This window comes from Cervus canadensis, chromosome 8, assembly GCF_019320065.1.
Source record: "Cervus canadensis isolate Bull #8, Minnesota chromosome 8, ASM1932006v1, whole genome shotgun sequence".
NCBI lineage: Eukaryota > Metazoa > Chordata > Mammalia > Artiodactyla > Cervidae > Cervus > Cervus canadensis.
Window position 1 is genome coordinate 29,959,108 of NC_057393.1, and position 22,775 is coordinate 29,981,882.

Genomic DNA, 22,775 nt, shown 5'->3' on the forward strand with positions numbered 1-22,775 from the left:
GCCATGATCTTAGTTTTTTAAATGTTGAGTTTTAAGCCCATTTTTTCACTCTCCTCTTTCACTCTCATCAAGAGGCTCTCATCAAGTTCCTCTTTGCTTTATGCCTTAGAGTGGTATCATTCACATGTCTGAGGTGGTTGATATTTCTCTCGACAATCTTGATCCCGGGTCATGAGTCATTCAGCCCAGCATGTCCCATGATATACTCTGCATACAAGTTAAATAAGCAGGGTGACAAAATATAGCCTTGAAGTACTCCTTTCCCAATTTTGAACCAGTCTGTTGTTCCATGTCCAGTTCTAACTGTTGCTTCTTGACCTGAATTCCAAAAACAACATCAACTGCTTCAATGACTATACTAAAACCTTTGGCTGTGCAGATCACAACAAGCTGTGGAAAATTCTTAAGAGAGATAGGAATACCAGACCACCTTATCTGTCTCCTAAGAAACCTGTATGCAACTATATAGATGTTTTTTCTTTCTTTTTAATCTGGATGCTTATTTCTTTTTCTTGCCTAACTGCCCTGGCTATCGGCCTGCAGTACAATGTCGAGTAGAAGTGGTGAGAGTGGACATCCTGTCTTGTTCCTGATCTTAGGAAGAAAGTATTAAGTTTGATGTTAACTATATGTTCTGCTTTTTTTTGTTTGTTTTGTTTTTTTTAGTTGCTCTTTATCAGGTTGAGGAAGTTCCTTTCTATTCCAAGTTTTGCTGAATGTTTTATTATGAAAGGGTGTTCAGTTCAGTCACTCAGTCGCGTCCAACTCTTTGTGACCCCATGAATCACAGCACACCAGGCCTCCCTGTTCATCACCAACTCCCAGAGTTTACTCAAACTCATGTCCATTGAGTCGGTGATGCCATCCAGCCATCTCATCCTCTGTCGTCCCCTTCTCCTCCTGCCCCCCAATCCCTCCCAGCATCAGGGTCTTTTCCAATGAATCAACTCTTCACATGACGTGGCCAAAGTACTGGAGTTTCAGCTTCAGCATCAGTCCTTCCAATGAACACCCAGGACTGATCTCCTTTAGGATGGACTAGTTAGATCTCCTTGTAGTCCAAGGGACTCTCAAGAGTCTTCTCCAACACCACAGTTCAAAAGCATCAATTCTTCAGCGCTCAGCTTTCTTCACACTCCAACTCTCACATCCATACATGACCACTGGAAAAACCATAGCCTTGACTAGACAGACCTTTGTTGCAAAGCAAAGTAATGTCTCTGCTTTTTAACATGCTGTCTAGGTTGGTCCTAACTTTCCTTCCAAGGAGTAAGCATCTTTTAATTTCATGGCTGCAATCACCATCTGTAGTGATTTTGGAGCCCAAAAAAATAAAGTCTGACACTGTTTTCAACAGAAGCAGAAGATAAGAAGAGGTGGCAAGAATACACAGAAGAACTGTACAGAAAAGATCTTCACGACCCAGATAATCATGACGGTGTGATCATTCACCTAGAGCCAGACATCCTGGAATGTGAAGTCAAGTGGGCCTTAGAAAGCATCACTACAAACAAAGCTAGTGGAGGTGATGGAATTCCAGGTGAGCTATTTCAAATCCTGAAAGATGATGCTGTGAAGGTGCTACACTCAATATGCCAGCAAATTTGGAAATCTCAGCAGTGGTCACAGGACTGGAAAAGGTCAGTTTTCACTCTAATCCCAAAGAATGATCAAACTACCACACAATCTCACACGCTAGTAAAGTAATGCTTAAAATTCTCCAAGCCAGGCTTCAGCAATACGTGAACCGTGAACTTCCAGATGAAAGGGTGTCAGATATTGTCAAATACTTTTTCCACATTCAGATGACCATGTGATTTTTGTGCTTTATTCTATCAATATGGCATATTACACCAATTGATTCTTGAGTGTTATATTAGCCTTGCATCCTGGTATAAATCCTATCAGATCACAGTGTATATAATCTCTTTTATGTTGCTGGCCTCAGTTTACAGAAAAGAGTACAAAGTGGGTCTTGATGGGGCAAATTGAAAATAAGCAGCATAGTAACCAAAGTCAGGAAGCCAGTGCTTTTTTTCCACTAGAAAGTAAATCAATACAGATATGCAATTTGATGGTTTAAATGAGAAATGCATAAAAATATGAAGGCATGGTTCCCTAGTCACAAATTATTTGTAATAAAGATGAGAGGACATATACATATAAAGTAATGAGTAAGTATTTTAACATAGGACTAGGTGAAGAAAATGAAATCAACGTAAGAGGTTACCTTGGGCTTCCCTGGTGGTTTAGACCGTAAAGAATCTGCCTGCAATGCAGACCTGGGTTCAATTCCTGAGTTGGGAAGACTCCCTGGAGAGGGGAATGGCAACCTACTCCAGTATTCTTGCCTATAGAATTCCATGGACAGAGGAGACTGGCGGGTTACAGTCCATGAGGTCGCAAAGAGTGGGACACGACTGAGCAACTAACACTTTCATTTTCACAAGTGTACCTTGCGCTTCATTTATATTCATGTAGTGGAGGGCACAAAATATTGGTTTCAGTACTCAATGCCTAGCTTCCTGGGAAAAACTTTTAAACTATCAAAGATTGATACTAGAAAGCTAACCTAGAAGAAAAAAACATTTAATGGGCACATACTATGTACTTGGTCTTTTACTGTATTCTTAAATTAGAAACTAATATTATTCCTGATTTACAAATAAAGGAATTAAAAAAAAACAAAGAATTACAGTTCAAAAAATTAAGTTAACTTAAATTGGAAGCCAGGATATGATTTCAAGTGTGTCTGATTTGTCCAGGACTACAGCTTTCTGGGCTACATCCACATTCTAGAAGCATCCTAAAGCAGAAGACTTGGAGGTTAATAGTCTAGCATTTAAGTCTCATAAATAACATTAATTTGTTATTAAATTTTGAGCAATTCATAGCATCTCTCATAAGCCTAGTTACTCTGTTTAAATAAAATAGAGATGATAACATACCCTGCTCTTATTTCTGAAGGATCATAGAGTGAAATCCAAGCATGGCAGAGGATTAGGCCAAAATACTAAACATGACTATGTGTGTATGTGATAACTTACATATCTGCATCTATACTCCAAAGCCAATATTAAAACTGTTAACAGAAATTACTACTAGTGGAAAACACTGAGGTTACTATTAGTTTTTAAATAGTTTGTCTTTCATTTCTCCTAAATTCCTTGGCAAATATTCTATGTTGAAATGGTATCTGAAAAAGTAAGGAAAGAAGTTAAGATTTAAAAGTAAGGGAAACGACACATTAATAAAAAGGCAAGGTTTTCAGTATATGGTCATTAGTACCCAAATCTGTGCATGCTATTTATAGAGGCTCCATTAACTAGCTTCATGACCAAGGCCAAGTTCTCTACATTATGATTCAGTTAATCTCCTAATACAGAAACATCAGTTCTATTACCAGAGGGGTGTTGTGTAGAATGAGATTATAATATGAAAGTCACAGAAAAAAGCTAGTGATGAATTTCACCATTTGAGACCTGCTCATAGGAAAAACATCTTTCATCACTAGAATCCATATCTACGGCCTCTGCTGAAAGAAACTGTTATTCTGATAACTTCCCTAACCTCCCCAATTCTCACTACAGGTCTTTCTAAATTGTCAGATGAACCTTATGGTTAAGCCATTTCTCTTTCTGGTGACAGAGACAGAAGTAACCTGATGAACAACAAGATCACTTCTGGCCTTTATAAGTCTAGGAACTTTTACATCCTACTTCCCAAGGCTGAAAATTTTTATGCTATACCATTTACTTTATATCCTTTGCATCTTGCCCAGGGTAACACATCCAAAAAGTACATAATAAAAAGAGAAAATAAAATTTAAAAAACAAAAAAAAATCTTTCCTCTAATACTTGGCTACAGATTGCATTCAGGGTATGAATAAGAGACGCTACCATAATAGACTGGTAATTTTTATTTTACAATGACAAGGCAAAATAACTGCTATTGAGTTGACCATGAAGTCACATTTGAGTTCATACCTTGCAGCTGAACTTTCCCAGTTCATCAATTAATTCCACTGAAAACAGACTTAAACCTCTGTCTGTAGATGAAGTGTAGGCCAGATTTAAACATGATGATGGAGACGGCTGACAAGATTAAGCAAAGAAAATGACTGTACTCTGTTTCAAGTTCTTTTTCTTTTTGGAAACATTCTCCATGGTAATATAAGACTCAAAATAAAGACAGATTGTCCTGGCCAGAGAAGGTTAAAGCTGTCATAGAGAACTGTAGGCTATTCTTCTATCTTTGTCCGGTGATATCCATGTCTCTCAGAGAGGTCTGGCTAAACGAGAATATTCTTTGCAATAGCATTCAAAGTCCTTACTTGGGTCACATCTGTAACCTTTAGAGAATATTCTGAGTTAGAAAGAGAGGCTCCCATAGCAACAGAGGAATTTCTGCAATGGAAATAATAAAGAAACAGATAATTAAATAAGTTGTTAAATGAACCCTCCTACTGGCACTTCATTTTAGGGTAGATTTCATGGCTCAAGAACAAGGACCCTGAACTAACATATTTCATAATTTTTATTAATTACTTGAAACACCTAGTGTCTAAATAGACCAGATAGTATATTTGATTTTATATCTGGAATTGTAAATCTGAGGCTCTTGCTTCTTTTATACCTAATTTTCCCCAACTTATAAACAGAAATAATCAACTAACTATTAAATTATAGGAGTCCTCTCAAGTATGATAGAAAATACATAATAGTTTAAATTCCTTAAAAGTGATAAACTTTCAAAATGACTAAAAATAGGGAATTCCTTGGTGGTCCAGTGGTTAGGACTCTGCTTTCACCGCCAAGGGTGTGGGTTGAATCCTTGGTCAGGGAACTAAGATTCCACAAGCTGTGAGGCATGGTCAAAAACAATAAAATTAAAAAAAAAAAAAAAAAAGAAAGAGTAAAGGTGAATAAATATTTTAAGTATTAACAGTAGGAAAGATAAAAAGGACTACAGTTCTTCCATCCTTATTACCATAGTTATTAACTTTGCCAAAGGAAATCATAGATGAATGGGCACACATATATATCTACTTCATCTGAAGCTTAGCTGCTGAATTAGAGTTTACTATTAACTGGTCTAAGTTCAGCAAAGCCTTAAAGATTTGGAGGTTAGCCTATGTTCAGAAGAGCCTGCTTATTTAAGGCAGGATAAGAGCCACTCTGCAATTAAAAAACTTTAAAAATGACTAATACTTACATGCTAATCACAACATTCTATTCATTAATCATGCCATCAACTAAGCTTTCCCTATTTGGATAAGTAAAAAGTAATCCCATTCCTTTTTGTAGGAGCCAAAGGAGTCATTTTTACCGAAACTTCATTCCTGAATCTCTAGCCGACCGAGCAGAACAGTGGAATTCTGTAGCACCTGAACCCTCAAGGATCCTTTGCAGATTTCTATCTGTTATTCCACCCCCTGTTGGAAAGAATAAGTAATATAGTAAGTAGAATAGATTTTCACATAAAATTTAGTGACTAATATGACTGCTAGCTCTACCTGGAATCTTTGTACTGAAATTCCTCATTGATATTCTCTCCTTAACCAGTTAAAATGAATTTAGAAACAAATGATGAAAGACAAGACTGCAGACTCTGGAAAACAAAGAACCTTTATGACAGAACTGTACATGCCCATTGGTTTGTATAACAATGCTCTATGTTACTGATTGTAAATCTAAAAAGATTACTCTGGGGCAAGGAAAATCATTGAGTACTCAAGCCCTGCTTCCCCTTAATTAAAGCAAAATCAAATTAAAAGGAAAGGAGGAAGGAGTCACAAAAGCAAAGACTCAGAAACATATCTCAAAGAGAAAACCTCAAAACAAAATCAAAAACAAAAATAGAACATCTCCAAGGTTCTTTCTCTGACCCATAACACATGGATTTCACTGGAAATGGGAACAATGCAAGGTGCTACACAGTCTATTACAATGCCAATTTTTTAATTTCATTTTACATAAGAATTTGATTCTAATTTATTAAACTTGCATAATCAAGGATTTTGACTCATTTGTTTTGAGAAACAATCTTTTAAATGTCTGTATATAAAGATTTATATTCTGAACTGATATCAGATTAGATGACTGTTAAAATATGTATTTTTTTACCTCAAGCTATTAAAGTTGCTTGAGATCAACTTGATTATGACCAACCTAGACAGCATATTAAAAAGCAGAGACATTACTTTGCCAACAAAGGTCCGTCTAGTCAAAGCTATGGTTTTTCCAGTAGTCATGTATGGATGTGACAGTTTGACAATAAAAAAGCTGAGCACCAAAGAATTGATGCTTTTGAACTGTGGTGTTGGAGAAGACTCTTGAGAGTCCCTTGGACTGCGAGGAGATCCAACCAGTCCATCGTAAAGGAAATCAGTCCTGAATATTCATTGGAAGGACTGATGCTGAAGCTGAAACTCCAATCCTTTGGCCACCTGATGCGAAGAACTGACTCACTGGAAAAGACCCTGATGCTGGGAAAGATTGAAGGCAGGAGAAGGGGACGACAGAGAATGAGATGGTTGGATGGCATCACCGACTCGAAGGACATGAATTTGCGTTAAGCTCCGGGAGTTGGTGATGCACAGGGAGGCCTGGTGTGCTGCAGTCCATGGGGCTGCAAAGAGTTGGACACGACTGAGTGACTGAACTGAACTGACTGGTTAAAGTTGCTGAAATAACTTGACTTACACATTCTTTCAGACTCATTAACTTTTTTTTTTTTTTTAGTCATACAGTACAACAACAAATACCACTGAGCCCTGAGAAAGAACACAGACTGAGAGGTCAGATTTAGATTAGAATCCTGGCTTTACCACTGTGGCCCTTCACAGCTATGTGGCCTTGGATAAATTATGCAAGTCTACTGAGCCTCAATTTTTTTCATCAAAGAGGGGTAGTACTGCCTACTTCACAAACTTGTTGTAAGGATTAAAAGACAAATATTTGTTACTTTCTTCTAACAAATAGCAGAATATCTGGTCACTGAAATACATGTTACTCAGTTAGCAGAACATAAGTAATACATTTCCCAAACATAGATTAACAGTTGGGACTTGAAAGAACAACTAGTTCAATACCTTCTCTTTATAAAGATAAGGGACTGGAGCCTAAATTATAAGCTTCGTTATGAAAATCCCCTAGAGGGAAACTGCTATGTTTTATCTTTATATTTCCCAGTGATGGACAGGCATTCAGGCTGATGTACCCAGGAATTTTTACTTGCTGGTATTTATTTACATGAAATTATTGTAATTTGTTTATAGATCAACTCGGTAAGCTCCTCAAGTAGAAGGATTACTTCATATACATTTCTGTGTTTTTACATCTACCACAGAACCTGGCATATAATCAGCATTTTCTTGGTAAGGTTTGTTATATAATCACAAATACTTTTGGATATAACATCATCTCACTTAAGACTATAAGCCTCTTGAGGAAGTAGTTTCTTGTGTAACTCTGTATCCCAAGTAGTGCCTTGCACATAGCACATAACTTAATAATTACATATAATGCAAAAGCAATCTTAAGTTAACAACTGTCTAAGTGTGGGTATTAGTCGTCAAGACTAAATACATTTAGTCTTAATGGAAATGCATCAGACACAATTAAGTCTCTTTAAGATTCCCTGATTAATCTTTTACGGGTCTCAATTTAACAGATAATGTATGCTTTCTGTCTGCTTATGTTTCAGGAACTTGCTACAAGTCAAAGCTTTCCTAAAATTCTGACACTATACCTCTATTTGGCCTCTTTTTAAAAGTTTTTATCTAACTATCACCATTTTGACTCCTGGTCAGTCTTGGTATTACTGGTATTAAGACAACCAGACATTATATGCCTTCTGATGTGATGAAACGTGAAGTATACAGAATTACTGTGAACTATTTCTACTAAGAATATTTAACCACAATCTAACCAAGCCTTATGATCTGACTACCAGTTTATAGGAAATACAGAGACTAGGAAATACATGCTAAACAATATTGAAAGGAAACAATCCAATGAAACCAGAAATTAGGACATTTTATAGCATAAGTGGTTCAAACTTTTTAAATGTCTTTTTTTTTTTAAGCAGAAAAAGAAAACTTCTATATTAAAACATATTAAGAAAGATAACAACAAAGTGCAGTCCTTGTTCCTTGATTGAATCCTGGTTTGAACATATCAGCTATAAAAAACATTCTCGGTACCATTAGTATTGGCTGAGTATTAAATGGTATTTTAGGGAATTAGTGTTTGTTTTGATAGATGTGATAATGATATTGTGGCTAGATGCCCACAATGCCCATGATGTAGTTAAAATCCTACCCCCCCACCCCCGCCACATTTTAAGAGAAGTATAAAGTGTCACAATGCCTTTAGTTTAATTTAAGATGCCTCAGGATGAAAAAAGATGAGACCAATGTGACAAGATGTTAAATACAGAAATTGAGTACGTCAGTATTTATATGCTATTTTCTACTTTTTTTTTATCTGTTTGAGAAATTTAGTAAGAAAAAATTAAGACTGTCTTTATATTCATCTCATTCTGGATCTAGGTCTGCTTATCTAATTCTTTAAAAATGACCGACTTCTAATGAGCCATCATGTACTTAATTGACCTTACAGTTATTAGGAGTATGTGATCTAACTGTTCTGACTACAAGAATTTGCTCATTAGAGATTTTTAAAAAATTGTGTATTACATTATTCAGGGATATTACCTAAACGTTTACTTATACTTTGTCACCAACTAGGACATGTGGCCCTAATCCAGTGTAGCAGCATCAAACTTGGTAAGTAAGCATCACCAGAAATGAACATCTACATTCACAAGATTGTATACTATGGGAAAGCAAATGTGGAGAAATCCCAATCCTTATCTGCTCTTCTCTGAGCTAAACCTCACACAAAGTTCTAAATTGCAGTCAGGATCTCCCAATCTTAAACATTTTAATAAAATTAAACACCATGTGCTAATACTTCTCCCCAAATTGTCCTGCCTCTTTTGCTCTTCCTTCCCATTTTCAGGGTTACACTAGTAAATGGATAGATACATACCTGGCATTACCACAATCCTGCCTTTGGCCTGAAAAAATAAAAAAAATTAAACAAGTAAATTTTAATATCTTTCTCTTACATGGGATAGTAAGGCAGTGAAACAGAGAATAACTATACTAAATTATTACTAATATCTAATTTCAATAGATCTTTCTAATTCTTTGGAATCATGCATAAGTAAAATGCTCAGCATATTAATTCCTTCTATCCAAAAAGGTTATTTGATTGTATTGCTTTAAAGACTTGTACTGTTATGAACATAAGAATAGGAGAACTATATATATTATATATAATATATATATATTTATAATATATAAATATAATGTAAATAAATATAAATACTAAATAATCACATTACCTTAAGAAAAGCTCTTACTGAAAATAACACTAATTCTGAATTCTTGGTATGCAATGGAATGAAAGTAGTTGAATTTAAATAAGATTTCAGTATAAAAGAAAGAGTATAGGGGAGGGGAGAAAAAAAAAAAAAGAGAGTATAGCATAACTGTAAATTACTGGTGGAAAAAAATCTGTTCAAATCCTATATCCTCAAATCCTAAATATAGGAAATTTATATCCTATAAATTACCTAGCATATTATACCAATTAAAAAACACCAGAGGTCCATTTTATTGGATAAAATGAACTATAGGAATTAATTTAATTTCTGATAATTCCAGAAGATAGGTATTGAAATCTCCTTTCATTTTAATTTTATATTTCCTAAATAAATGTAGGCGATACATACTCAGTATCACTCAAAATCAAAAGGAAATCACCCTTTTTACAAATGTATGCTCACTGGAAACACTAGTAGCAGGTAGGTAATAATAACAGAATAAAAATAACATGCTATAGCAAGCTCACTAATTTGCAGAATAAAACCCCGATCACATTGCTCTATCATGATAGGGTTTATTAAATGTCACTTGATTTACCTTTTCATACTGTTCATGGGGTTCTCAAAGCAAGAATACTGAAGTGGTTTGCGAAGAGTTCTGCCAAGAGAACGCACTGGTCATAGCAAACACCCTCTTCCAACAACACAGGAGAAGACTCTACACATGGACATCACCAGATGGTCAACACCGAAATCAGATTGATTATATACTCTGCAGCCAAAGATGGAGAAGCTCTATACAGTCAGCAAAAACAAGACCGGGAGTTGACTGTGGCTCGGATCATGATCCTTATTGCCAAATTCAGACTGAAATTGAAGAAAGTGGAGAAAACCACTAGACCATTTGGGTATGACTTAAATCAAATCCCTTATGACTATACAGTGGAAGTGAGAAATAGATTTAAGGGACTAGACCTGATAGAGTGTCTGATGAACTATGGACGGAGGTTCGTGACATTGTACAGGAGACAGGAATCAAGACCATCCCCAAGAAAAAGAAATGCAAAAAACCAAAATGGCTGTCTGAGGAGGCCTTACAAATAGCTGTGAAAAGAAGGGAAGTGAAAAGCAAAGGAGAAAAGGAAAGATACACCCATCTGAATGCAGAGTTCCAAAGAATAGCAAGGAGAGATAAGAAAGCCTTCCTCAGCGATCAATGCAAAGAAATAAAGGGAAACAATAGAATGGGAAAGACGAGATCTCTTCAAGAAAATTAGAGCTACCAAGGGAACATTTCATGCAAAGCTGGGCACAATAAAGGACAGAAATGGTAGGGACCTAACAGAAGCAGAAGATATTAAGAAGAGGTGGCAAGAAAATACAGAAGAACTGTACAAAAAAGATCTTCAAGACCCAGATAATCACAATGGTGTGATCACTCACCTAGAGTCAGACATCCTGGAATGTGAAGTCAAGTGGGCCTTAGAAAGCATCACTACAAACAAAGCTAGTGGAGGTGACAGAATTCCAGTTGAGCTATTTCAAATCCTGAAAGATGCTGCTGTGAAAGTGCTGCACTCAATATGCCAGCAAATTTGGAAAACTCAGCAGTGGCCACAGGACTGGAAAAGGTCAGTTTTCTTTCCAAACCCAAAGAAAGGCAATGCCAAAGAATGCTCAAACTACCGCACAATTGCACTCATCTCACACGCTAGTAAAGTAATGCTTAAAATTCTCCAAGCCAGGCTTCAGCAATACATGAACTTGTGAACTTCCAGATGTTCAAGCGTGTTTTAGAAAAAGGCAGAGGAGACCAGAGGTCAAATTGCCCAATCCATGGATCATCGAAAAAGCAAGAGAGTTCTCAGAAAAACATCTATTTCTGCTTTATTGACTATTGCAGAGCTCTGATGGTGTGCTCACATAAACTGTTGGAAAATTCTGAAAGAGATGGGAATACCAGACCACCTGACCTGCCCTTGAGAAACCTGTATGCAGGTCAGGAAGCAACAGTTAGAACTGGACATGGAACAACAGACTGGTTCCAAATAGGAAAAGGAGTACATCAAGGCTGTATATTGTCACCCTGCTTATTTAACTTATATGCAGAGTACATCATGAGAAACTCTGGGCTGGAAGAAGCACAAGCTGGAATCAAGATTGCCAGGAGAAACATCAATAACCTCAGATATGCATATGACACCACCCTTATGGCAGAAAGTGAAGAAGAACTAAAGAGCCTCTTGATGAAAGCGAAAGAGGAGAGTGAAAAAGTTGGCTTAAAATTCAACATTCAGAAAACTAAGATCATGGCATCCGGTCCCATCACTTCATGGCAAAGAGATGGGGAAACAGTGCAACCAGCGGCTGACTTTGTTCTGGGCTCCAAAATCACTGCAGATGGTGATTGCAGCCATGAAATTAAAAGATGCTTCCTCCTTGGAAGGAAAGTTATGACCAACCTAGATAGCATATTAAAAAGCAGAGACATTACTTTGCCAACAAAGGTCCATCTAGTCAAGGCTATGGTTTTTCCAGTGGTCATGTATGGATGTGAGAGTTGGACTGTGAAGAAAGCTGAGCACCGAAAAATTGATGCTTTTGAACTGTGGTGTTGGAGAAGACTCTTGAGAGTCCCTTGGACTGCAAGGAGATCCAACCAGTCCATCCTAAAGGAGATCAGTCCTGGGTGTTCTTTGGAAGGACTGATGTTGAAGCTGAAACTCCAACACGTTGGCCACCTGATGTGAAGAGCTGACTCACTGGAAAAGACCCTGATGCTGGGAAAGATTGAGGGCAGGAGAAGGGGATGACAGAGGATGAGATGGCTGGATGGCATCACCAACTCAATGGACATGGGTTTGGGTGGACTCCGGGAGTTGGTGATGGACAGGGAGGCCTGGCGTGCTGCAGTTCATTGGGTCGCAGAGTCGGACATGACTGAGCAACTGAACTGAACTGAACAGAACTTGATTCACTCCTCCATCCATCCAACAAATATATTTAAGTGCCTACGATGTACCAGGCACTGTTGTAAGTATGGGGACCACTGTGATTCAAGGGGTCCGAAACATGCCTCTGTGGTATAAAAATGATTTTGAGCTGAAGGCTCAAATTCCTTACCTGCCTAAAAGCAGAGCCTCCCAAAAGAACTGAAAAAAAACAAAACAAAAACAAAAACAAGAGACCTCCACTGTCATAAATCCCCCCGCCGGGAGCAACTCATCAGCACCGCAGCCAAACAGACACTATCAAAAAACCATCCTGTGTCCCATATGTTCTTCTAAGGATCCAATTATCTTTCCAAAAAGTCATTTGTTCTTCCATAAATGCACTTTCTCCTTTCACTTCTGAGTCCCTAAGTGCCTTATCCCCTCCTCTTCATCTATTAAGATGGTTTATAAGCCTCAAATTCTAAGCACCTCTTTGAGTTACATTTCTTTGTGAATGCCCAAATATACATACACATGTGATCACAATCTTTTTTTCTTGTTTATCTATCTTTTGTTAGTTTTTGTTGAATCTCAAAAACCAAACCTAAGAATGTTCACTTTTTTAAAAAAAGAGGGTAAAGAAAAAGTTTTTCCTCCCTGAGATGATGAGCAGGAGTAAGTTCCGACTCTCATGGGGTGTTCATGTTCAACAAAAACAGACAACAGGTAGGTATATTTATAAAATCTAAATACTTAAACATACAATGAAAAAAAATTAAGCAAAGAAATAGAGAATAAAAGGGAGAGGAGGCTATTTCATAAAATTTAATAATTGCTGGAGAAATAAGTGAAACAAGGCTGTTTAGTATCCTCAAATGTACTAAAGCAAATAGCCACAAAACTAAATATTTACTACCTAGAAAGCTGAAATGAGTTTAGGAGTAAAAAAAGTCATATTTACTGTAACTGTTTCTTCCAACTGAAAGCTTTCCAAAACATGGACAAATGTTTGAAGAGATGAATCCTATCACTTTTTGGGGGGCCCTTCATAAAACATTATTTAGAACTATATGCTTATCTTGGGCTATCAAAGTGACTTGCCAATATAGAGCACATACTATGTGTCAGATGTATGCTGAAGTAATCCACAACTATTCTAGGAGGTAGGCACTTTTACTATGCTAACTGGCACTCATTATGCAACTTTGTAGGTAAAGAAACAAGTTTAGGATGGTTAGGTAAACTCCCCAAGGTCACTGTTAATAAACAGCAAATTTAGGATGGTTAGGTAAACTGCCAAGTCTATTGTTTTTTGCCCAATAAACAGCAAAACTAGGATTTAAACATAAACCTTTCTAATCCCAAATTCTATGCTTTAACCAGTATATTACACAGCTACAAAATGGCTTCAAGAAGTAAAGTTGGGCTTCCCTGATGGCTCAGTAGTGAAGAATCTGCCTGCCGATGCAGGAGACACAGGTTAGATCCCTGGTCCAGGAAGATCCAATATGCTGCAGAGCAACTAAGCCTGTGAGTCACAACTACTGAGCCTGTGCTCTAGAGCCCAGGAACCTCAACAACTGAAGCCTACACACTGCAACTACTGGAGCCTGTGCACTCTAAAGTCCATGTTCTGCAACAAAAGAAGCCATTGCAATGAGAAGCCCACACCCCACAACTACAGAGTAGCCTCTACTTGCCCCAACTAGACAAAATACTCTCAGCACCAAAGACCAAGCAGAGTGAAAACTGAAAAATAAAAAAGTAAAATTAGTATGCTCTTACTTATATGTGCAATCTAGAAAAGTAAAATACAAGAAGCAGAGAACAGAATGGTGGTTACCAGGGGTGGTGAGGTGATGGAAATGGGAAGATGTTGGTAAAAGGGTACAAAGTTGCTACACAGGATGAATTAAGTCTAGAGATCAAATGAATAATGACTATAGTCATTATAATTGTACCGAATACTAAAAATTTGCTAAGAGAGTAGATGTCAGGTACTTTCACCAGACACGAATGCACACACACATACCACACAAGTGTGCTATATGAGCAGTTGAATATGAGCTTGACTGGAACCATTTCATTCTGTATGCCTGCATGCTCAGTAGTGTCCAACTCTTTGTGACTCCATGGACTGTAGTCCGCTAGGGTCTTCCTTCCATGGAATTGCTCAGGCAAGAATACTGGAGGGGGTTGCCATTTCCTCCTCCAGGGAATCTTCCCGACTCAGGGATCGAACTATCATCTCTTGCATTGGTTGGTGGATTCTTTACCACTGAGTCACCAGGGAAGCCCCTTCATTCTGTGTATGTAAATCAAAATATCATGTTGTACATAGCTGTATTAAATATTCTTATACACTAAATTTACTTTTTAAAGTAAAAATTATATGTATTTAAGGTGTACAATGTGATGTTTTGATTTACATATACAGAATATGTATTATTCTGTACATACACAGAATGAAAATCAAAATATCACATTGTACATCTTAAATACATATAATTTTTACTTAAAAAAGTAAATTTAGTGTATAAGAATATTTAACTTAGCTCTTCCTGCCAACCGACTAAACTACAAATCTGTCTCTCTCTCTTTCTCACATACAACATTTTGACATGCAACATATGACTATGACAATTATTCTCTATTCCATTCTGAGTAGCCATTAAAAAATGGACACCTGATTCATCAGTTCTTCTATTTCAAAACCCTTCAGGCTTCCCCAGTGAACCAAGGATAAAATGCAAACTCCTGAATAGTTTAAAAGGCTCTGGACAGTATTCTTCTCTTCACATTCAACTTTATAGTCATTCTTTAATATCTTAATAAGTTATGCTCACTTTTGTTTCCAGGCCTTTGCATATACTATTCTGTCTACAAGGAGCATCCCCCTGACTTCCCCTCTCCCCATTCCAGTTTAGACTGATGGCTACAAATCACCCTTTAAATGAGTAAGACATTGCAGTGTGGGGCTTCCCTCATGGCTTAGTGGTACAGAATCCACCTGTCAAGGCAGGAGACATGGGTTCGATCCCTGATCTCAAAAGATCCCACATGCTGCAGAGCAACTAAGTCCACGTGCCACAAATATAGAGCCTATGCTCTCTGGAGCCCAGGGGCTGCAACTACTGAAGCCCAAGCATTCTGGAGCCTCTGTTTCATAACAAGAAAAGCCACTGCAGTGAGAAGTCCGAGCACAGGAACAAGAGAATAGCTCCCTTTCTTCTCAACTAGAGCAAAGTCTTTGAAGCAACAAAGATCCAGCATGTTCAATAAAAAAAGACACTACAGTGTGGATGTCTTTTCTTCTGGGAAGCTAACTGCTGCGAATCCCAACCCCTCAAATCTGGGGTTAATTCCTCTTCAGTGTGCTCCTACGGTACTTTTTTTTAAAATGTAGCACTCTATTAGAAGTGCCTGTTGTGCACTAATTTGCAAGACTAGTGACTACATACACACACACACACATGCACCCTGGTCACCAGCATAGTACAAATGCCCTGTTGTTCAGTCCATAAGTTGTGTCTGACTGTTTTCGACCCCTTGGACTGCAGCAGGCCAGGCTCCTCTGTCTACCACTAACTCCCCGAGTTTGTTCAGATTCAGGTCCATTGAGTTGGTGAAGCTATCTATCTTATCCTCTATGGTCCCCTTCTCCTTTTGCTGTCAATCTTTCCCAGCATCAGGGTCCTTTCCAATGAGTTGGCTGCAAATGCCTTGCACATAGCGTGTGTGCTAAGTTGCTTCAGTCATGTCCAATTCTTTGTGACCCTATGGACTGTAGTCTGCCAGGCCCCTCTGTCCAAAGGATTCTCCAGGCAAAAATACTGGAGTGGGTTGCCATGCCCTCCTCCAGGGGATCTTCCCAACCCAGGGACCAAACCCTCATCTCTTCTGTCTCCAGCATTGGCAGGCAGGTTCTTTACCACTAGTGCCACCTGGGAAGACCCCTTGCACCTTAATATATACTTAATAAATTTTATAAAGCCAGTAAGCTGCCTAGAAAAGTTTATCTGATTCTCATGTGAAATTTCTAAAAATTATTTTCATGACTATAGAAAAGTAAACATTAGCAGATGTCTACACAAAAACACTAAATATTATTACTAATAATAGCAGTAATAATAATAGTCCCTTGGACTACAAGGAAGTCAACCAGTCAGTACTAAAGGAAATCAACCCTGAATATTCACTGAAAGCTCGGAAGAACTGATGCTGAAGTTCCAATATTTTGGCCACCTGATCCGAAGAGCCAACTCATTGGAAAAGACCCTGATGCTGGGAAAAGACAAAAGGAGAAGGGGGCAGAAGACGAGATAGTTAGAATTGCCGATTCAATGGACATGAATTTGAGCAAATTCCAGGAGATAGTGAAGGACAGGGGAGCCTGGTGTACTGCTGTCCCTGGGGTCACAAAGAGTTGGATGTGACTTCACAACTGAACACCACCACAAATAGTAATTACAAACACTAACATGTGTCATAAATCAAGCACTCTGCTAAGGCTCTTACCAAGAGCATTTCTTATCTTTCACATTATTTCTTGAAAGTAAAAGTGAAAGTGTTAGTCGCTGAGTCATGTCTGACTCTTTGTGATCACATGGACTATAGCCCACCAGGCTTATCTGTCCATGGAATTATCTAGGCAAGAATACTGGAGCCTGTTGCCATTTCCTTCTCCAAGGAATCATCCCCACCCAGGGATCGAACCTGGGTCTCTCACATTGCAGACAGACTCTTTACCAGATGAGTCACCATGGAAACCAATGCTCTTACCAATAGCATTTCTTATCTTTCATATTAAGTCTTAACTCTACCAATTCTACCTTATCTCTATAAATCCTCAGAGCAACCCTATAAAGAAGATATTAAAATTATCTCAATTTCACACATGAGGCAACAGTGGTTTAAATGCTAGCAACCTACTCAACATTACACAGCAAATGTCAAACCTCTCTCAAATCCAGAACATTCTCATCTCAAGTCCATGTTCACTCATTTAGACGTCTCTGGACTGGTGTGAGAAAACAGACATACTATTAATACAATTACAAAGCCATCTTCTGACTGTTCTACAAATGATGCGAACTCACAAGAGGAAATCACATAAGAGGTAAACATATTTCTTCCTATCTTGATAGTTGGGGAAAGATGAGAGAAGAATAGTTTTAGAATTTTTCTTTTTGGCTGCACTCTGTGGCATAGAGGATCTTAGTTCCCTGACCAGGGATGGAACCCATGCCCCCTGCAGTATTAGTGTGGAGTCTTAACCAATGGACTACCAAGGAAGTCCTAGTTTTAGTTTTAGAATTCACCACTAAATGATAATTTTCTCAAATTTCATGCAGGAACCCCTGAATATACACAGATCAACAGTAACAAGCATACACTATGCAACGCTGATGGCAGCACAAAGGTAAATTTTGCTGCGGTTATCCAAAGTAGATCAGCTATTTAATCACTGTCTATAATTTGATGTTAAGAGCCTTGGTTACTAAAAATGCTGTGTGAAAGAAATAAAAGTTATATGTTACTGCCTGCTTACTACAGAGTAACCCACAAAGTTAGTTAATAGGTAGTTTCACAACCTCTCCGAACAACAGAATATCAGAAGTAACCACAACAGACTCTTAGGAAGAAAGGAAAGAAATCACATGTACCTGATCTATGAGTCGCTTTATTAGGGGTAGTCCTTCTAGGGCTGAACTGTCACATCCACTGGTTAACACTCGTTCAAATCCCAAAGTTAAGAGGGTCTCTAGAGCTGCCACTGGATCATGAACCATGTCAAAGGCTGAAATAAATAAAACTGACTTGAATTTTGAACAGATCTCTCTAATTCAGTGCTTTCCAAGATGTAGTATACCCACAGTGGTATGCCAGACCTAGCTTGTCCTGGCTTACAAGAGTCAATTGCTAAATACTCATGAATTTTGCAAGCATGATTATTAACCCATTGCCAGCTTGAAATCAATCAAGGTGGAAGTATTTAAACCACAGAAATCAACAAACGCTACAAATCAAGGTTCCTTTTTCCTCAGAACCAGTTTACCAGTACACCATAGTCAGCATACCACTAATGGTATCAGGATCATTTTATTATTTTTAAAATATTTATTTAATTTACTTATTTGGCTGTGCTGCAGTATACTGGATCTAGTTCCCTGACCAGGGATGGAACCCAGGCCCCCTGCAAGTTCTCTGGACTTTTAGCTACTGGACCACCAGTGAAGTCCCTGCAGGATCATTTTAGATTGTACACATATGAACAGATGCATTTACTTAAATGCAGATTAGAAGCCAAAAGCTTCCATTTTTTTCATTAGTTTCTCTTTAAATTTACTTAAGATTTTAAAAATAAATTTGCACAAGTAGCCCTTGGATATGGTCAAATCATAAATGTGACAGACAAGTGACTCACATTTGGGAAAGTCTGCTCTAAGGGTTCAAACAAACTGCACAAGCAGAATGAAAACTTCACACTCATCAGTTCTAGAAAAGGCCTTGATTCATAATCTCTTTATTGACTAATATTTTATTCTAATCCATTTTACCCCATGTTTTCAAGATTCATAGTATAAAGATTGTTGTTTACGACAGACTCTATCAAGTTTCAATTCCATCCTACTTTCTACGAGACTTCTCTCCTCCTCATTAAGGAAACTGGCACTAGGAACCCCAAACAAAATGACTTCTGCTTTGACTCTCTGTGCTGCTACACGATACCAAATGCTGATCTATGGTGGATTAGGTGGTAAACTCCTTCCTTTCGCCCTTCAGTTTATGTAGGCACCTAAATCTACCACAGAGGATTTTCATTTTTTGGTGGCAGTACCTTCTCACAGTGATTATACTATCATATTATAGTAAGCAAGCCCCTACATACGAATGAGTTTCCTTCCAAGAGTGTAAGTCCAATTTGTTTCTATATCCAACAAAGTTAGTCTCAGCACCCAACTAACGTAATCAGCTATATTGAACTGTACTGTAACAGGTTTATAATACCTATCACTGCTGCCTTTACACTTACTTCCAGACATCCTGGGCTTGAATTATTTAGCACATCAAATTTTAAACTATATATTTTTCAGATAAATATTTATTTATTTAAATGACTTCATATTTTAAAACTTTTTGTTTTTGGCTAGCTTCAAAGTTCTGACTTTTAAGCGATCTAACATTTTTTAGTTATTGCTAGTTTATAAGAAACATTGCTTAACAGTAAGTCAAGAAAACAGTTCTCTGGTGTTGTCATTCATTTCACAAATTAACAAGGATAACAAATGTTTCATATGTCATTCCTATAAATGGATGCAAATGGTGGTGTCCACTCTCATCCTAATCTTTGGACAATTACTCAAAAGGACAGAAAGACATTCAATAATTTCTCAGGCATATCATCAAATAAAAAAAAACTGACTGAAGATTTTTCTTTTCTTTTCATGTGCAATAGCAGTGCCTTAAAGGCAAAATTCACACTTGTTCCTCCATTTTACCAATGCTAGGCAAAAATGTATGGGAACTGTAACTGCCTGATTTAGAGATAGGAAGTAATTTTATATAAAATGATTAGACACTTTTTAGAAATCCTCAAGTAGACAAGCTATCAATAATGTAAAATAGTTTTGTGCACTACAGTGAACATCTGTTCATTGACTATCTAGCACCTAGTTCTTCTCTCCTCTTCCTAATATTATCCAATTCATCATTGGAAATCCAGCCCCTCTCTGCCCACAAGTTTGGGAAAGTTGACCTCACTCCGACCTCCAGAATGGTCTTATCAGGTTTAAGTTAAGCAGTACATTTTATTTCATTGGCCACAGTGATTTATTCTTTTTGAGACTGCACTTGACCTGAGGCGATGCAACAAAAATAAATCTCAAGAGTCTTGCTTGGAATTCTGCGACAAGTACACACACTTACAGGCAATACTTACTCTTTCCCTCTATTATATCCCACCACCAGCACCTTCTGCCTTTAACAACTTTTCATAACTAAGGCTTCATATTTTCTAGAAATTGTGCATTTCTAGATTTACAACTGTTAGCCCCATGACAGGTATTAAAAAAAAACCAATTGGTAACACTATAGAATTGTGTTTCATGAAAAGGTTGTGGCATTTGGTGAAATGAGAAAACTGACACCGTTCAACAGAACTTCTAAAATGGAAATGACTCACCTCGGTGGAAAGTGACTGGCAGAGGACGGCAAAGAGCTATAAAAAGAAAATCACATAACAACATAAATGAAGAGATAATCACTGATTACTATTTACAGAACTCTCCTGTTAGACGGGACTTTTTTACACTTTCTTTTCCTAAGTGAAGACAGTGAGCTAAAATAATAATAATAAAATGGTAGTCTTCCAAATTTAATAGTCCTGTGTTTCCATTAATCTAAGTTTCATATTTAAAAAAACTGTCATCCACCCCTTAGAGGCACCAAATGAAAATTATACAATCTGGCAACTATAAGGAGAGCACTATATCTATCACTTGGAAAAGGCAATGGCAACCCACTCCAGTACTCTTGTCTGGAAAATCCCATAGACGGAGGAGCCTGGTAGGCTGCAGTCCATGGGGTCGCTAAGAGTCGGACACAACTGAGCGACTGCACTTTCGCTTTTCACTTTCATGCACTGGAGAAGGCGATGGCAACCCACTCCAGTACTCTTGCCTGGAGAATCCCAGGGATGGGGGAGCCTGGTGGGCCGTCTATGGGGTCGCACAGAGTTGGACACGACTGAAGTGACTTAGCAGCAGCAGCAGCACATCTATCACTTATTCTTCTGAAAATCTTTAAGAAATACTCTGGCCTAGTAATATAAATACTTTGCTTCTGTGTTCTTTATGTCTCCCCATCCTTACCAACTGTAATAGGTTTTAAAGTCTTTGCTGCTATGATTAAAGAGATCAAGGTAAATTCCCCTTAAACCCTATAGGAACAGTAGCATAATCCAATCTATTGCAGCTGAGTCAGGGGGGTTCTGTAGCACATACTGTCTACCTAAAACATCTAAATAACTAGTGTTTAAAACAGGTGAGTATAAGTGCCTGTAGGTGTGAATGAAAAGCCAGTTTTGTGATTGCGTTTTTCTGTATATGGACTATACAATGCAATCATCATTAGGGGCTTTTTGGTCTCTGATACAAATTCTTACCCACAAGGGACATGCACAGTTCTTTGTCAATGTGTCCATCTTCAGTCAATGCCCCAAATACCAAACCATCAGCACCATAAAGCTTGGCAAGACGAATGTCAGCCTTCATCACCTCAACTTCACGATCTGAATATAAAAAATCACCTCCACGTGGCCGAATCATCACAAAAACTGGGATCTGGACATACTGCTTCACTACTTGAAGGACACCTATAAAAATAGGGAAGAGACTAATTAAAATTCAAATGTAAGCTAAAAGCTTAAGGAAGTCAATAAAATATTACTGTATTGGTCTTTTACATTTGCTCTGGTGTTATCACTTCTACAAGGAACAGAAGAGTTGATGGAGTAAACCATAGAAAGATGATCTAAAGGAAAAAGGAGACACTGAGAAGAAAAATGTACCTATAGTAGAAATTTACATAATAAAGAAGTCAAGGGTAAGAACAGCAATTTAGAAAACAGAAGTTACTGTATTTTAAAAGCACTGTTCAGTTATGCTTTTAAAAAATTTTTTGTTGTGCTTAACAAAAATTCTTTTACTGGAATGTGACATTTAAAAGTGTAACAACTACCAGGCTCTATGTTCTGCCAATGTATTCCCTCAGATCTGGTTTCTCCTTCCTAATGATTACATCTCTATTTAAAACCTGCTATACAGATGGTTACATAGTTTTAAAGTTTATGATTCCTACTAGATGAAGATATTTAGTAAAGGCTTTTTATTTTTATTTTTTTAGTAAAGCCTTTTTAAATAAGAGATATGTAAAAGGGAGAAATGTTGCACTTATTTGTGATGCTAACAGGCGCTCTATGAACAAAAATGAGGGCTTCCCTGGTGGCTCAGTGGGTAAAGAATCCACATGCAATGCAGGAGACACAGGAGGTGAAGCTACAATCCCTGGGTAAGGAAGATCTGCTGGAGTAGGAAATGGCAACCCACTCCAGTATTCTTGCTTGGGAAATTCATGAACCAAATCTGACACAATTCATGAACCAAATCTGACATAATAACCAAATCTGACACAATTTGTGACTAGTTCAGAAACTCTCAATGGTATAAGATCTGTGGCAGGCAACATTAGTGTTTACCTAATATGAATTTACTTCTTTTTCCTTGCTACAAGAACCCCAGTTCTGTATGGGACAGCAATATGGCCATCACCAAGCAATGACTGGTGATGGGCATATTATTGCTGGCTTGGCCCATTCACCAAGTACATCATGCATTACCGCTGTTGCAAAAAACAGGCTGCACTCAAATTACAGATATGTTCTA

At 37.7% G+C, this 22,775-nt stretch overlaps 1 protein-coding gene across 2 annotated transcripts in view; it reads right to left on the reverse strand.

The window, feature by feature from the left end:
- Window positions 1-3,902: 3,902 nt before the first annotated feature.
- CUTC (cutC copper transporter) overlaps window positions 3,903-22,775 on the reverse strand; it is a 31,517-nt gene continuing 12,644 nt past the window's right edge. The window contains exons 4-9 of one of the 2 annotated variants that reach the window (XM_043475754.1): window positions 21,641-21,706; window positions 20,516-20,551; window positions 17,997-18,130; window positions 9,058-9,085; window positions 5,330-5,435; window positions 3,903-4,407 (exon numbers count right to left, since the gene is read on the reverse strand). In XM_043475754.1, the coding sequence (XP_043331689.1) occupies window positions 4,293-4,407; window positions 5,330-5,435; window positions 9,058-9,085; window positions 17,997-18,130; window positions 20,516-20,551; window positions 21,641-21,706 (485 nt within the window). In that variant the 3' untranslated portion in view covers window positions 3,903-4,292. Of the gene's footprint in view, window positions 4,408-5,329; window positions 5,436-9,057; window positions 9,086-17,996; window positions 18,131-20,515; window positions 20,552-21,496; window positions 21,707-22,775 lie in introns of both variants that reach the window. The other variant, XM_043475753.1, reaches the window with a different exon arrangement.